We start from the raw sequence: 17745 nt of genomic DNA on the forward strand, positions 1-17745 counted from the left end.
GATCAGGTACACTGAGTTCACATTCAGACTTGGCCTTTGCTGCGTTAACATTTGGGGAGTCTCCTTTTGTATCTAACTAAAGAACCTCAGAAATCCATGGGAAGTGTCTCAGTTCTTACTGGAGCAGCAGCGGCTGGGATCCAGTCTCACTGCAGAAGATCAGGCAGGACTCATTCCTGACCTCAGGAGAGCCACTGTCAGAAGGTGCCGAGTGCTGAACACCATTTTGAACAGTGAGAGGGGAAAGCTGGTGGGAAAATCACATGTCCCAATGAGTCTGTACAATAACATGAACCACATCAATGCATCACTGGCTTGAGTCAGCACTTTGATAAACCCGTCTCCCAGTTTTTTCTTATTCTTTCATGGGATGTGGCCAGCACTTATTGCCCCATCCCTAATTGCCCTTGAACTGAGTGGTTTGCTAGATGATTTCAATGGCATGTAAGAGTCAACCGCCGAGTGATCTTACCGAGTGCATAATTCGAAAGGTTACCTTGAAGAGAATTTCTGTTGTCATGGTGTAACCATGTGTGATGATTGGCTCTTCATCTGGAGGCCGTCCTTTCCAACAGTCAAGCTCCAAACACCGACAGCCAGCGAGGAGGACCTGGCGATACATCTCGGGGGAGGAAATCCCAGAGAACTGGCCACCTAGCAGGATTGGGAATAGAAAGCAGAGACGAATAACATCAAAGGCAGATATCTCCAATGAGGGCAATAATTCCTTGATGGGGCGGCACAGTGGCGCAGTGGTTAGCACCACAGCCTCACAGCTCCAGCGACCCGGGTTCAATTCCAGGTACTGCCTGTGTGGAGTTTGCAAGTTCTCCCTGTGTCTGCGTGGGTTTCCTCCGGGTGCTCCGGTTTCCTCCCACATGCCAAAGACTTGCAGGTTATTAGGTAAATTGGCCATTAGAAATTGCCCCTAGTGTAGGTAGGTGGTAGGGAAAATATAGGGACAGGTGGGGATATGGTAGGAATATGGAATTAGTGTAGGATTAGTATAAATGGGTGGTTGATGGTCGGCACAGACTCGGTGGGCCGAAGGGCCTGTTTCAGTGCTGTATCTCTAAAAAAAAGAGTGCACAGACCCATCGATGAGTGCACATATTCATCGATGCTGCATATATTCATGAATGAGTGCACATATTCATCAATGAGTGCACATATTCATCAATGAGTGCACATATTCAGCAATGAGTGCACATATTCATCGATGCTGCACATATTCATCAATGCTGCACATATTCATCAATGAGTGCACATATTCATCGATGCTGCACATATTCATCGATGAGTGCACATATTCATCGATGAGTGCACATATTCATCGAGTGCACATATTCATCGATGCTGCACATATTCATCAATGAGTGCACATATTCATCGATGAGTGCACATATTCATCGATGAGTGCACATATTAATCACTGCTGCACATATTCATCAATTAATGTACATATACATCAATGAGTGCACATATTCATCAACGAATGCACATATTCATCAATGAGTGCACATATTCATCAATGAATGCACATATTCATCAATGCTGCACATATTCATCAATGAGTGCACATATTCATCAATGAGTATACATATACATCAATGAGTGCACATATTCATCAACGAATGCACATATTCATCAATGAGTGCACATATTCATCAATGAATGCACATATTCATCAATGCTGCACATATTCATCAATGAATGCACATATTCATCAATGAGTGCACATATTCATCGATGCTGCACATATTCATCAACGAATGCACATATTCATCAATGAATGCACATATTCATCAATGCTGCACATATTCATCAATGAATGCACATATTCATATATTCATCAATGAGTATACATATTCATCGATGAGTGCACATAATTCATCAATGCTGCACATATTCATCAATGAGTGCATATATTCATCAATGAGTATACATATTCATCGATGAGTGCACATATTCATCAATGCTGCACATAGTCATCAATGAGTATATATATATTCATCACTGCTGCACATATTCATCAATGAGTGCATATATTCATCAATGAGTATATATATTCATCAATGCTCTGCACACATATTCATCAATGCTCTGCACACACATTCATCAATGGGTGCACACTTTCATCAATGGGTGCACACTTTCATCAATGGGTGCACACTTTCATCAATGGTGCACACTTTCATCAATGGTGCACACTTTCATCAATGGGTGCACCCTTTCATTAATGGGTGCACACTTTCATCAATGGGTGCACACTTTCATCAATGGTGCGCACTTTCATCAATGGTGCACACTTTCATCAATGGGTGCACCCTTTCATTAATGGGTGCACACTTTCATTAATGGTGCACACATTCATCAATGGTATACACATTCATCAATGGTATACACATTCATCAATGAGTACACATATTCATCAATAGAGTCATAGAGTTATACAGCACAGAAACAGGCCCTGTTTGTTTAACTAGCCCTTATTGCTATTTGATATCTACTTGTCTTGCATATTTCATATTCTCCCATCTCCTTTCTAACATGCCTGTCTATCTGGACATGGAACAAAATCACATAACGATGCAGGTGAGGGAGGTCACATGAGCCATCCTGGTTCATACACTAGAAAAGCTGTCCAGCATCCCCCTGCCTTTTGCTCTAACTCCCCTATCAGAGTCCATTCCCCAGAGTCCATTCCCTTCAGATCAGCCTTGGTTCAATGAGGAATGTAGGAGAGCATGCCAGGGGCAGCACCAAGTGAAGCTATAGCACAGGACTACATGCATGCTAAACAGCTGAAGCAGCCTGAACTAAGCAATCCCATCTCCTGATGGTCACTTTTGCCTGCAGCTGCATCAAGCTGTGTGTAGAACCCCTGAGGTTCTATCAGTCCCCAATGTCATGAAGGATGGGTCGGGCCACGTTGCCGAGGAACACTCCATTCAATTGGACCGTGCAGTACCACCTGAGCCTTGTGGAAAGGCTTGTGCAGAAAAACACCTTCAACCACAAGCCCATCAGGCAGTGGTCTGCACGTAATGTCCTCGAGGCCCTGCAGGAAAAGGAGATGGTGACTCCTGTCGGATGGTTCCCCAAGCAGACTATCAAAGTCATTTGGCAGTATGCCTCATCGCCTGAACTTTTAAACAAGCACCAAGACGTTGCTTGGCTGGTGGTGACAACTGCCCTCCCTGTGCCCTTCCTGTATGCTCAGAGTGTCACCGCCTCCGCATGCGGCCCTCGAGGCAGCTGCGGTGTGGAAAGCGATGCAGTGGTTTTTGTCAAAGTTCATCCTGGGCAGCTCTGTAAAATGGGAGTCTGTGCTCTACAGGCTGTACCCAGGGACGCACACTGATATAAACATCAACTGCTGCTGGAGGATTGTTGCCTCGGTGAAAGACGCTTTTTGGTCTGCCCGAAACTTGCTGGTCTTCCAGTGCAAAGAGCTGTCCATGACAGAGTGTTGCAGACTGGCACATTCCAAGGTCCAGTTCTACATGCTGAGGGACGTATTAAAACTTGGAGGCAACTGCTGCAAAGGTTCAATGGGGAAAGGCCACTGTGTCAGATCCTCCTGCCATAGTGAACCGAGGGGCTGGAACCTGTTTAAAACCCCTCGGGCTGTATGCACCAGAGAATGTTTGACATGAAATGTAAATATACATTGTAAATATAACCTGAATTGGCAAGTGTAGTGAGGCACCTCATGTACTGTATTGAAAACAAAACTGCTTCGTATTGCACTCTATACAATGTTAAATGTGAATTGTTATGTATTTTTACAAATTTTATGAAGAAAATATATTTTTGGAAAAAATGCTAAGTGGTCCCACAACCAACAGATCAGATCAAAGGTCTGCAGTCCTGCCACATCCAGTCATGAATGGTGGTGGATAATTAAACAATTAACGGGAGGAGGAAGCTCCACAAATATCCCTGTCCTCCATGATGGGGGAGCCCAGCACATCAGTGAAAGACAAGGCTGAAATATTTGCAACAATCTTCAGTCAGAAATGCCAAGTAGATGATCCATCTTGGCCTCCTCCTGAGGTCCCTAGTATCACAGATGTGAGTCAAGGCCTGAACAATATCCAGGCTTGGGCTGATAAGTGGCAATTAACATTCATGCCACACAAGTGCCAGGCAATGACCATCTCCAACAAGAGAGAATCTAACCATCTCTCCTTGACGTCCAACGGAAATACCATCGCTAAATCCCCCACCATCAACATCCTGGGGGTTACCATTGACCAGAAACTGAACTGGAGCAGCCATATAAATACTGTGGCTCCAAGAGCAGGTCAGAGGCTGGGAATTCTGCGGCAAGTAACTCACCTCCTGACTCCCCAAAGCCTGTCCACCATCTACAAGGCACAAGCCAGAAGATGAATGGAATATTCCCCACTTGCCTGGATGGGTGCAGCTCCAACAACACTCAAGAAGCGCGACACGATCCAGGACAAAGCAGCTTGCTTGATTGGCACCCCATCCACCACCTTCAACATTCACTCCCTCCACCACTGGTACACAGTGGCAGCCATCTACAAGATGCACTGCAGCAACGCACCAAGACTTCTTATACAGCACATTCCAAACCCGGGACCTCTACCACCTGGAAGGACAAGAGCAGCAGATGCACAGGAACATCACCACCTGCAAGTTCCCCTACAAGTCACACACCATCCTGACTGGGAACTATATCGCCATTCCTTCACTGTCGCTGGGTCAAAATCCTGGAACTCCCTCCCTAACTGCACTGTGGGTGTACCTACCCCCCAAGGACTGTAGTGGTTCAAGAAGGCAGCTCACCACCACCTTCTCAAGGGCAATTAGGGATGGGCAACAAATGGCGGCCTAGTCAGAGACACTCACATCCCAGGAACGAATAAAAAAAACCCTAGAATACATTCCCCGGAATCCATTCCCCAGATTCCATCCCCGAGTCCATTCCCTGGAATCCATTCAATTTATTGCTTGCTCAATCTTAAGAAGATCTTCCTCACATCAGTCTTACATTTGCCTTTCCTCATCGTGACCTTTGATCCCGGTCTTTATGCTCAGCTTAAAGTAATCTTCCCAATTTACCTTTTCCATATGGATTCCTATCTTATATCTTACATACTTTACCCTAGTGGTTATGGTACTGGACTAGCAACCAGTGGTTCTGAGCTCAAACTCCACCAATGCAAATTGTGAAACTGAATTCAATAAATCCGATAATTTGTGTACTGGCCTCAGATAAAGATGACTATAAAAGCTGCTGGATTGGCATAAGCACCCAACTGCTTCACTAATGTCCTTCAGGAAAGAGAACTTACCCAGTCTGGGCCTACATGACTCTGGTGCGGATGAATATGTAGGCCTGACTGAGTTCCCTTCCCTGGAGGACATTAATTCAGTTGGATGCCAATCTAGCAGTTGTCAAGGTTATTAATGCTCCCAGAGAAAACAGGAACGGGCAATAAATGCTGCCTGTCCAGCCTCCACCACATTCCACAAACAAATGCATGATAACATCCTTGTCAAGGTGAAGGGCCAAAGTCTGTCCTCATTACTCAGTTGCCAGAGGGGAAGGAGAGGATTTACAATTCTTTTTGTTGTCTTTCTCTCAGCCATGACTGTATTCCTAACTCTTACCCAGGTCCGTTATCTGGGTCCTTTACCACCAGTACTGGTATATTGCTGGAGAGCAGGGAGCTAGATGAATGGCTGGCAGTGTCGTGATCCCAATGAGAATCCAGGCCCAGATTCCTGTGAGGGATCTGTCCATTCTCTAGCTCATACCACACTACAGCTCCCCCAGCATTTGTTGCTCTGTCTCTGTTATTTCAGACCAGGCCTCATTTTGTGCAGCCTACAACATGCTACAGCTTCATAAACGTGACTTCAAACTGGACTAAGGAGCGTCTTGCGACCCCGGCAAACCCCATTCTCCAGTAAACCTGTTGGTTGAAGTGAAAACCTCAACCCTTTCCAATGGACTCAGTCCAAAACTCAAGGAGAACTCTCGCTGCCAACTCTCCACTCCCAGCAGGGAGTGAGCCCCTGCTCAAGGTTCCGGCACCTTCTAAAAGCCATCAAAATTCCTCTGAACTGGTATTTTTAGAATGGGAGTGAATTTACCGGTGAGGTAGGTGTTGTGAGAGGAGTTGATGAAGTAATGTGACAGAGGCTGTGTCATATCCTGATATACCGTCAGCCTGTCTGGGAAAAGCAGACTGTTCTCTGGACCAGACAAGTACCAGACCAGACCCTCTGGAGACATGTGACCTGTGAAGGAACCAAAAGAATAAAAGGTCAGAGAGTGAGCTCCATCAAAGAGCAACTAGTGAGCCTGAACCAGTAGGCCCTGCTTGGGACTGGCAGTTGCTAATCCAGGGAAATTTACTCAAATATTTGGCCCCAAATTCAACTGTAAAAGGACATTACAATGGTCATTGAGCAGCTGTTTACGAATAGCTGCTTCCTTATACTCCTTGATAAGGGTTCATCATTCCCCACCCTACCTCTTATACCCTCACATTCCCCACTAAATCCCCTATACCCCGCTACAATAACAACTTGTATTTATATAGCACCTTTAACATAGTAAAACGTCCCATGGCGCTTCAAATAAAATTTCACACCAAGCCACCTAAGGAGATATTAGGCCAGATGAGGGTCAAAGAGGTCGGTTTTAAGGGGCATCTTAAAGGAGGAAAGAGAGGTGGAGAGGTGGAGGGAGGGTATTCCAGAGCTTGGGGCCTGGGCAACTGAAGGCACGGCCACCAATGGTGGAGCAATTAAAATCGGGGATGCTGAAGAGGCCAGAATTGCAGAGATCTCAGAGGGTTGTGGGGCTGTAGGAGGTTACAGAGATAGGGAGGAGCAAGGCCATGGAGGGCTTTGAAAACAAGGGTGAGAATTTTAAAACTGAGACACTGTTTAACTGGAAACTAATAATATGTCAGCAAGCACAGGGTTGATAGGTGAACAGGACTAGGAGTGAGTTAGAACATGGACAGCAGAGTTTTGGATGACTTCAAGTCTACATACAGTAGAATGTGGGAGACCAGCCAGGAGTGCATTGGAATAGTCAAGTCTAGAGGTAACGAAGGCATGAATGAGGGTTTCAGCAGCAGATGAGCTGAGACGGGGGTCGATATAAGGGCCATTGCTATTCGCTAGGTGTGGATACGTTTCAAATCGTGAAAAGTATCCCAGTTTCACCAGATTCCGGCCTCAACAGATCCTGACCTCACCGGATCCCAGCCTCATCTGATCCTAGTTTCACAGGATCCCAGTCTCACAGGATCCCAGTCTCACTGGATCCCAGCCTCACGGGATGCTAGCCAAACCAGATCTCAGCCTCGCCTGGTGTCCCTGGTTAGTGATGTGAAACAGGACCTGGGCTGAAATCTTCTTTCTCTGCCTAAACACACTGCAACAGCTCCACTGCTACCATAGCTGAGCTCATAGCTGGAGGGCCCCAGACAGCACCCTTCCAGAAATGCAGGAGAGCAGGTACATTACCCATCCTTTACATTATCTGTTCATCAAACCCACTATACACAAACCAGTGTCACACAGCTTGGAAAGAATTGCCAAACTTGTTTAACATTGCAAACCAAAGTGACATAATACGGAAAGGAAAATGGATGGAGCCAGTTCTAAAGGGGGAGAAATTGGAAATGACTGAAACGTGGGAGATTTTTTACCTGGATTCAGTGATGAACTGGACTGGATTCAGGGAAGATGCATGAATAAAACTGACCTTTCGCCCTAGGTCGGTGAGGATGCATGAACATAACTGACCTCTCAGCCTAATCAGTGGGTTACAAGAATAAAACCGACCTTTGTGAGCATTCATTTTGGCCGGCTCGTATTTCTCAATCAGGTTCTGGATTTGCTCAGGTTGCACTGGTCTAAAAAGAAAATCATTGAGCCGGGAATCTCTCTGTGCCTTGTTTATAAACGTTGACAGCTGTTGTCGAGTCAAGTACGGCTTCAGCATCACATCGCTGAAAAAGAGAGAAGATCTTTCAGTTCAACCTCTGTTCCCCAAGCTCAAAATACTTCACAGGGCAGCTAAAATTCCTTTCCATCTCATATGCACTACCAACCATTTAATCTCCTCACACTGCCCATGTACAATATTCCCTATCATTCCCTCCACTCATTGAATCTTCTCTCTCAGCCCAGTCAGTCCACTCATGCAAACGCAAATATTTGATCAAATAAGGATGAATAGGCAGATGGAGAGTCACTATGAGGGGTCTCTGCATGCCTGGCTGCCCTCTCTCACTGAGATGCACTGCTCCAGGCCGAGGGCCCAGCTGGGCCTGCCTTCTGGAATAGAGTGGGCCAGGTGGAACCGTGAGATAAACAGACAATATAAACAGGGGAACATATTGTTAAGAAATGGATCTTGATTTAAGAAGAAACAGAAGCTTTACAAAGATGCAGAAGTTTAAAAAGTGTCTCACAGCAATTCGTAGATCTGATTAACCTCAGGCCTTGGGCACAGGTGGGACAGAAACTGTTTGAAGACCAATTCAGTGAAATCTTCTGGATTGATCAAATCGGTCTGTATGAAAATGGGTAAAAAAAAACACATTTACACAGGGTTTCAGTTGGAGGAGACGCCAGGTCTTGTTTTCACAAGCAATGCTTCATATCACTGGCAAGACAACACAGGATACAAGAAGTTGTCTGCAAATTCACTGGCCAGTCCTTAAATATCATTATAACATTGTCATGAAGCACTGCCTCTTTTCATTACCTTCCCAGTGCCACCCAACTGGACATTGTCCAACAGTGTGGAATGCCAGCGAGCAGCTCAAAGGCTATTACACCCATTGTGTCAAGTCTTTCCTTTGACCAAGTGAAGTCCAGCCGATTTTCCCATCCCAGTCTACCTCAGGGTGCAAGCTTCTAGAGACGTTCACACTGCCCCTAAAATGGAGAGGCAACCCATAATATCATTTGTAAGACCTCAGTTAGAGTACTGTGTGCAATATAGGGTTCCACACTATGGAAAGGATACTGACACCCCTAGATCTCCATAACTCACATACACCCCCAGAACAGATCTTCATCACTCACATACACCCCCAGAACAGATCTTCATCAGTCACAGATCCCCTAGAACAGATCTCCATCAGTCACTGATCCCGGAACAGATCTCCATCAGTCACTGATCCCAGAAGAGATCTCCTTTAGTCACTGACCCTTACAACAGATCTCCATCAGTCACTGACATCGCTAGAACAGATCAACCTCCTCCACTGATTTCTACTGCAAAACAGATCCTTAGACACAGATCCCCAGAACAGATCTCCATCGGTTAATGACATCCCAGAACAGATCTCCAATAGACACCGAGCCCCCACAACAAATCTCCATCAGACACCAACACCCCTAGAACAGATCTCCATCAGTCACTGATCCCAGAACAGATCTCCATTGGTCACTAAACCTCCAGAACAGATCTCCATCACCTGCCGATTTCTACCCCAGAACCGATCCTCTGCCACTGAATGCTAGAACAGATCTCATCACTGATCCCCCAGAATGGATCTCCATTACCCAGTGATCCCGAGAACAGATCTCTATCTGGTTCACTATTGTCTGGCCTCATGTAACTCCAGACCCACAGCAATGTGGTTGACTCTTACATGCTCTCTGAAATGGCCTAGCAAGCCACTCAGTTGTATCTAACCACTACGAAGTCGATAAGGAATGAAACGGGACGGACAGCGGCATCGACCTAGGCACCGCAAACGACAACGGCAAACCCAGCCCTGTCGACCCTGCAAAGTCCTCCTTACTAACATCTGAGGGCTTGTGCCAAGGTTGGGAGAGCTGTCCCACAGATTAGTCAAGCAACAGACTGACAAAGTCACACCTTTACAATGTTCCAGACACCACCGTCACCATCCCCACCAGCAGGACAGACACAGCAGAGGTGGTGGCACAGTAGTATACAATCAGGAGGGAGTTGCCCTGGGAGTCCTCAACATTGATTCTGCACCTCATGGCATCAGGTCAAACATGGGCAAGGAAACCTCCTGCTGATTATCACCCAATGTACCCTCAGCTGATGAATCACTGCTTCTCCATGTTGAACACTATTTGGAGGAAGCACGGAGGGTGGCTAGGGCACAGATTGTACTCTGGGTGGGAATTCAATGTCCATTACCAAGAGTGGCTCAGTAGCACCACTACTGACCATGTCCTAACGGACATAGCTACTAGACTGGGTCTGCGGCAGGTGGGGAGTGAAAAACAGACTTGACCTCGTCCACCAATCTGCTTACCGCAGATGCATCTGTCCATGACAGTATTGGTAGGAGTGACCACTGCACAGTCCTTGTGGAGACGACGTCCCATTTTCACATTGAGGATACCCTCCATCATGTTGTGTGGCACTACCACCATGCTAAATGGGATAGGTTTCGAACAGATCTCGCAACACAAAACTGGGCATCAATGAGACGCTGTGAACCATCAGCAGAATTGCATTCAACCACAATCTGTAATGCAGATCCCCCACTCTACCATTACCATCACGCCGGGGGACCAACCCTGGTTCAATGAAGAGTGCAGGAGGGCATGCCAGGAACACCACCAGGCATACTGCAAAGCGAGGTGTCAACCTGGTGAAGCTACAACATAAAACTACTTGCGTGCCAAACTGCATAAGCAGCGTGTGATAGACAGAGCTAAGCGATCCCACAACCAACAGATCAGATCTAAGCTCTGCAGTCCTGCCACATCCAGTCATGAATGGTGGTGGACAATTAAACAACTAACCGAAGGAGGAGACTCCACAAATATCCCCATCCTCATTGATGGGGGAGCCCAGCACATCAGTGCGAAATGTAAGGCTGAAACATTTGCAACAGTCTTCAGCCAGAAATGCCGAGTGGATGATCCATCACAGCCTCCTCCTGAAGTCCCCAGCATCACAGATGCCAGTCTTCAGCCAATTCAATTCACTTCGTGTGATTTCAAGAAACGACTGAAGGCACTGGATACTGCAAAGACTATGGGTCCTGACAACATTCCGGTAATAGTACTGAAGACTTGTGCTCCAGAACTAGCAATGCCCCTAGCCAAGCTGTTCCAGTACAGCTACAACACTGGCATCAACCAGGCAATGTGGAAAATTGCCCAGGCATGTCCTGTCCACAAAAGGCAGGACAAGTCCAACCCGGCCAATTACCGCCCCATCAGCCTACTCTCAATCATCAATAAAGAGATGGAAGGTGTCATCAACAGTGCCATCAAGCAGCACTTGCTTAGCAATAACCTGCTCAGTGACGCTCAGTTTGGGTTCCGACAGGGCCAGTCAGCACTGGACCTCATTACAGCCTTGGTTTAAACATGGACAAAAGAGCTGAACTCAAGAGGTGAGGTGAGAGTGACTGCCCTTGACATCAAGGCAGCATTTGACAGAGCATGGCATCAAGGAGCCCTAGCAAAACTGGAGTCAATGGGAATCAGGAGGAAACTTCTCCGCTGGCTGGAGTCATACCTAGCGCAAAGGACGATGGTTGTGATGGCTGGAGGCCAAACATCTCAGCCCCAGGACATCACTGCAGGAGTTCCTCAGGGTAGTGTCCTAGGCCAAACCATCTTCAGCTGCTTCATCAATGACCTTCCTTCAATCATAAGGTCAGAGGTGGGGATGTTCGCTGATGATTGCACAACGTTCAGCATCATTCGCGACTCCTCAGATACTGAAGCAGTCCGTGTAGAAATGCAGCAAGACCTGGACAATATCCAGGCTTGGGCTGAGAAGTGGCAAGTAACATTCGTGCCACACAAGTTCCAGGCAATGACTATTTCAAACAAGAGAGAATCTAACCATCTCCCCTTGATGTTCAATGGCATTACCATCGCTGAATCCCCCACTATCAACATCCTGGGGATTACCATTGACCAAAAACTGAACTGGACCAGCCACATAAATACCGTGGCTACAAGAGCAGGTCAGAGGCTGAGAATTCTGAGGCGAGTAACTCACCTCCTGACTCCCCAAAGCCTGTCCACCATCTACAAGGCACAAGTCAGGAGTGTGGTGGAATACTCTCCACTTTCCTGGATGGGTGCAGCTCCAACAACACTCAAGAAATTGAACACCATCCAGGACAAAGCAATCTGCCTGATTGGCATCCCATCCACCACCTTCAACATTCGTTCCCTTCACCACTGACGTACACTGGCAGCAGTGTGTACTATCTACAAGATGCACTGCAGCAACTCACGAAGGCTCCTTAGACAGCACTTTCCAAACTTGCGACCTCTACCACCTATAAGGACAAGGGCAGCAATGCATGGGAACACCACCACCTGTAAATTCACCACCTGTCCTGGAACTATATCGCCGTTCCTTCACTGTGGGTGTACCTACCCCACATGGATTGCAGCGGTTCAAGAAGGCAGCTCACCATTACCTTCTCAAGGGCAATTAAGGATGGGAAATAAATGCTGGCCTTGCCACTGACGTCCACAACCCATGAACGAATACAAAAATGATCCCCCAGAACAGATCCCCACCAGTCACTGAGCTCCCAGAACAGATCTCTGTCAGTCACTGACCCACTAATCTCTGGAGGGACCACAATCTTGATGGGGACACTGCAATCTCTGGGGTGGTGGGGGAAGAGACTACAATCTCTGCGGGCGGTGGGTGCGGGGGTGACTGCAATCTCTGTGGGGGGGAGGAACAGACTGTAATCTATGGGGGAGGAAGAGACTGCAATCTCTGGGGGAGGTGGGGGGAGACTGCAATCTCTGCGGGGGAGGAGACTGCAATCTCTGGGGGAGAAAGAGATTGCAATCTCTGGGGGAGGTGGGGGGGAGAGACTGCAATCAATGGGGAGGGAGACTGCAATCTTTGTGGGAGCGGGGAGGAGACTGCAATTTCTGGGTGAGGAAGAGACTGTAATCTCCGATGTGGGTGGGGCGGGGGGGGGGTGTGCTGTTATTTCCAAAGGAAACTGTAATCTCTGGGGGGGGGTGCTGTTATTTCCAAAGGAAACTGTAATCTCTGGGGTGGGGGGGGGGGGCAGTCTGTAATCTCTAGCCGGGGGAGGGGGGGGGGGTTCCAGTTGTAATCACTGGATGCAGGGGACCATGTTGCTTTCGGTCTGCTGTGTGTCGAATATCAGGTGGTTTCTTCTTGCAGTTTAGGCAAAGACAAGGGTAGGAATGGCACTCACCTTGAGACTGGGGAGGTGACTGGCAGTCAGTGCTGCCTCTACCCGCTTCCTGTCAGCTGGAAACATCTGGTAAATGCTGCAGACACAAACACCATGAAAGTAAAGAACATTATTATCTCCCGCATCACTTATATTTACTAGTTATTTGCATACCAGGGTTGTGAGGCAATATTCACTTATTGGGCAGTTATGAAGTTATTTTACACATTTTTTTCAACATCTTCACTTTTATAAATCAAAAGTCCAGATTCTTTTTCAAATTCTCCACCTACTTTTTGACTGGAATCCTTCTCTCTTCATTCACAAACATTTTTATCTTAGTGAACCTGCAGAATAAAATGATAGAATCAGTCAGCATTCCCATTGGTCTGAAGTGCTCGACAACCAGAACAGAATCTTCACTAACCTATCAGAATCTCTTATCGGATGGGCTCACACCCATCAATTGGCATATCCTGTCGTGCCATTGCTTGTGAGGAGAAGGCACTGAGCACTTGTGAGGAAGGACAGCAGAGCAGAGGAAGGCAATGAGAGAAGCTACTGGTGGGTGATTGAAAAGCCACTGGGCAAGAGAGTGATAGATCAGGAATTAGGGTCCAGCTAATGGGAACTCCTTCCTTAAACAAGGGCGATTGTTGAAGAAAGGCAAGTGTTCCTGTAGAGGATGGTGGAGTGAGTCCTGTTTTCAATGCAGTGAAGAGGGTCTGATATATATATGTGCGTGTGTGTCTGTGTTCATGTGTGACTTTGTGTGTGTGAGTCTGTGTCTGTCTGTGTGAGAGTGTGAGTGAGATCTGTGAGTGTGAGACTCTGTGTTTGTGTGTGTGGGTGTCTGTGTGTAAGTGCGCCAGGCAGAATATTTGGAGACGAGGAGATGGCTTAGTTCAAATAAACAATTCACAACAATGGCAATAAAACCGAGAGTGGGCAAGAAAGGAAACATTTACAGAGCCATGGGGAGTGGGATTAATGGCTACATCACTCAAAGCCACTACAGGCTGAATGTTTTTTTTTATTGGTTCTTGGGATGTGAACATCACTGGCTAGGACAGCATTTATTGCCCATCCCTAATTGCCCTGGAGATGGTGAGTTGCCTTCTTGAACCGCTGCAGTGCACGTACAGTAGATACACCCACAGCGCTTCCTGTAGTGGCTTTCTCGGCCATTTCAGTGGTCAGTTAAGAGTCAACCACATTGCTGTGGGTCTGGAGTCACATGTAGACCAGACCAGGTAAGGACAGCAGATTTCCTTCCCTAAAGGACATTAGTGAACCAGATGGATTTTTATGACAATCTGGTGGTTTCCTGATCATTATGAATGAGACTAGCTTTTTACTCCAGATTTATTAATCAATTGAATTTAAATTCCATCCACTGCTGTGGTAGGATTTGAACTCATGTCTCTGCAGCATTAGTCTAAACCTCTGAATTACTAGTCCAGTAACATTACCACTATGCTACCGCCCCCCTGCCCCTGGTGCTGCATGAGTCTGGAGAGTGCAGCATATGGTGGAGAGGTTAGATTTGAGAGGCGGATTTGTTTTCTTTCACATCATGCCCAGGGGTGTGGAAGAGGACTTGGAAGAAGCTCGCCAGAGATCCATATGAAGCCAGCAGGCTGCTGGCAGGACTCCAGCACCTCTGGGCAGCTCACAGTATCAGGCAGCCCAACAGGTCTCTGGGCCCTGAACCATAGAATCAGAGAATGGTTACAGCACAGAAGGAGGCCATTCGGCCCATCATTTCCCTGCCGGCTCTCTGCAAGAGCAACTCCCCCGCCCTTTCCCCACAGCTCTGTAAACCTTTTCTCTTCACGTAATTATCCAGTTATCTTTTGAAAGCCACGACTGAACCTGCCTCCGCCACACTCTCAGGCAGTGCATTCCAGATCCTAACCACTCGCTGTGTAAAAAAGTTTTTCCTCATGTCACTGTTGCTTCTTTTGCCAGTCACCTTAAATCAGTGTCCTCTGGTTCTGGATCCTTCAGCCAATGGGAACAGTTTCTCCTTGTCTACTCTGTTCAGACACCTCATGATTTTGAGCACCTCGATCAAATCTCCTCTTGATCTTCTCTTCAAGAGGAACAGTTCCAGCTTCATCAATCTATCCAGGTAACTGAAATTCCTCATCCCTGGAACCATTCCTGAATCTTTCCGGCATTCTTTCTAAATCCTTCACACCCTTCCTAATATATGGTGCCCAGAACTGCACACAATACTCCAGCTGAGGCCAAACCAGTGTTTTATAAAGCTTTTATCATAACTTTATTGTTTTTGTAATCTATGCCTCTATTTATAAAACCCAGGATCCCATCTGCCTTTTTAACCTGCCCTGCCACCTTCAATGATTTGTGCACATATACCCCCAGGTCCCTCTGCTCCTCCGCCCCCTTTTGAATTGTACTATTTGTTTCATATTGCCTCTCCTCATTCTTCCTACCAAAGTGTATCACTTCACGCTTCTTTGCATTAAATTTCATCTGCCACTTGTCTGCCCATTCCACCAGCTTATTCCTCAGTTCACAATACATCAAAAGTTTGTGTCATCCGCAAATTTTGAAATTGTGCCCTGTACACCCAAGTCTAGGTCATTAACATATATCAAGAAAAGCAGGGGTCCTAACATGACACTTGGGGAACCCCCACTATAAGCCTTCCTCCAGTCCGAAAAACAACCGTTCACAACTACTGTCTGTTTCCTGTCACTCATCCAATTTCGTATCCATGCTGCGATTGTCTCTTTCATTTATTGGTGTTAGAGAAACATCCAAACCGGCTTCTGAAGAAGACACTGAGACTAGGATGCTTTGGTGAAGATTGTTTATTGCTTGCCGCAGAGCTTACTTCTGCTCTCCAAACACCCACAGCCAGTGCTGCCTGGCTCTTCTTTACATATACACTTGAATACAATTAACTCATTAACACCCATCACCTGTTCATCCTATTACCTTGAACTACCAGGTATTTACCATCCATTAACAGAACTTCAGACCCGAACACATGGGATCTAACTTTGTTCACAAGTCTGTTATGTGGCACGTTATCAAATGCCTTTTGAAAGTCCATGTACACCACATCAACAGCATTGCCCTCATCAACCCTCTCTGTTACCTCCTCAAAAAACTGAAGGAAGTTAAACACGATTTGCCCTTAACAAATCAGTGCTGGCTTTCCTGAATTCATCCACATTTGTCCAAGTGACTGTTAATTTTGTCCTGAATTATCATTCCTAAAAGCTTTCTCACCACTGAGGTTAAACTGAATGGCCTGTAATTGCTGGGCTTGGTTTTTTTTGAACAAGGGTGTAACATTTACACTTCTTCAGTCCTCTGGCACCATTCCTGTAGCTAAGGAGGATTGGAAGATCATGGCCAGTGCCTCTGCAATTTCCACCCTTACTTCCCTCAGTATCCAGGGATGCTTCTCATCCAGTCCTGGATAACTCTTAATATCTAAATACCTCACATTTTAATTTACTGGAAAATTCAGAACCCTGTAGTATTACTATCCATTGCTATTTAATTGTAGCTTTATCCCCTAGATTTGATTAAGTAATTGAACACTGATTGTAATTATATGATAAATTATCAAATTGCTTTGGAAGAGGATGGATTCATGAGGTGAGGCTTCAATCCCCAAGGGATAGGGAAGGGGACAGAGCAGTCAAGTCTTCAAAGGACTCCGGGTTTATAATGCTCACTTTGTAAATGGGCGGAAGGTGGAATTAGTGTCTAACACTAAGCAAAGGAAAGGGAACTTTTTCAGAATAGTTTATCAATGGAAGGGCTACAAGAACAGAGGGGATAATGAGGGCAAGAGTTGATCAGTGGAAGAGGGAAAGAGAGTGGGGCCAGCAGAAGCAGAAGTGGAAGCTCTTAGTGGGTTTGAAACTGTGGGGTGAATTTTCTGACCTGACAAACACTAGGTCATGTACCCCACCCCCTCAAACCCTGGGGAAATCAGAGAGCGAGAGAGAGAGAGACAGTGTGTGGTGAGAGATTGTCTGCTGATGCATGTGAGAAGGAAAGGGGCTAGCCCTGGACTTTAGAATTTCTTCTTTCTTTGGCCTCCTTGTCTCGAGAGACAATGGGTAAGCGCCTGGAGGTGGTCAGTAGTTTGTACGCCTGGTGTGGCTATAAACGCCAATTCTTGAGTGACAGACTCTTCCACAGGTGCTGCAGATAAAATTGGTTGTTGGGGCTGTTACACAGTTGGTTCTCTCCTTGCGCTTCTGTCTTTTTCCTGCCTTTGGCTGGACTTATAACCCGTATCTGCTGCTTTCCGTGTTGTTTCAGTCGCTGTGAGGTGACTATGGAATGACCTCTCCATGGCGCATGCCTGGCTGAATGTATGGAGGTTGAGAGTTGCCCAATCGTCAAAACCCTCCTCTCGGCCTTTCTGGTGGGGTCCAAAGGAGTGCAGAGCATGACGTTTGGCACCGGTATGGCTGCAGGAACTGCCGGAAACATGCCAAAGGTGACACATGACTGCCTACGGGGTTCCGCTCCGGATTTTCTGTTAGGGTTT

The 17745-nt window shown here is 46.6% G+C and overlaps 1 protein-coding gene across 1 annotated transcript in view; it reads right to left on the minus strand.

The window, feature by feature from the left end:
* LOC137373519 (1-phosphatidylinositol 4,5-bisphosphate phosphodiesterase beta-2-like) overlaps positions 1-17745 on the minus strand; it is a 463682-nt gene that overhangs the window by 309579 nt on the left and 136358 nt on the right. Inside the window, exons 6-11 of the mRNA XM_068038391.1 lie at positions 13490-13543; positions 13218-13293; positions 8475-8575; positions 7843-8009; positions 6133-6279; positions 497-654 (exon numbers count right to left, since the gene is read on the minus strand). Coding sequence (XP_067894492.1) covers positions 497-654; positions 6133-6279; positions 7843-8009; positions 8475-8575; positions 13218-13293; positions 13490-13543 — 703 coding nt within the window. The remainder of the gene's footprint in view (positions 1-496; positions 655-6132; positions 6280-7842; positions 8010-8474; positions 8576-13217; positions 13294-13489; positions 13544-17745) is intronic.

This window comes from Heterodontus francisci, chromosome 9, assembly GCF_036365525.1.
Source record: "Heterodontus francisci isolate sHetFra1 chromosome 9, sHetFra1.hap1, whole genome shotgun sequence".
In the NCBI taxonomy this organism is placed as follows: domain Eukaryota; kingdom Metazoa; phylum Chordata; class Chondrichthyes; order Heterodontiformes; family Heterodontidae; genus Heterodontus; species Heterodontus francisci.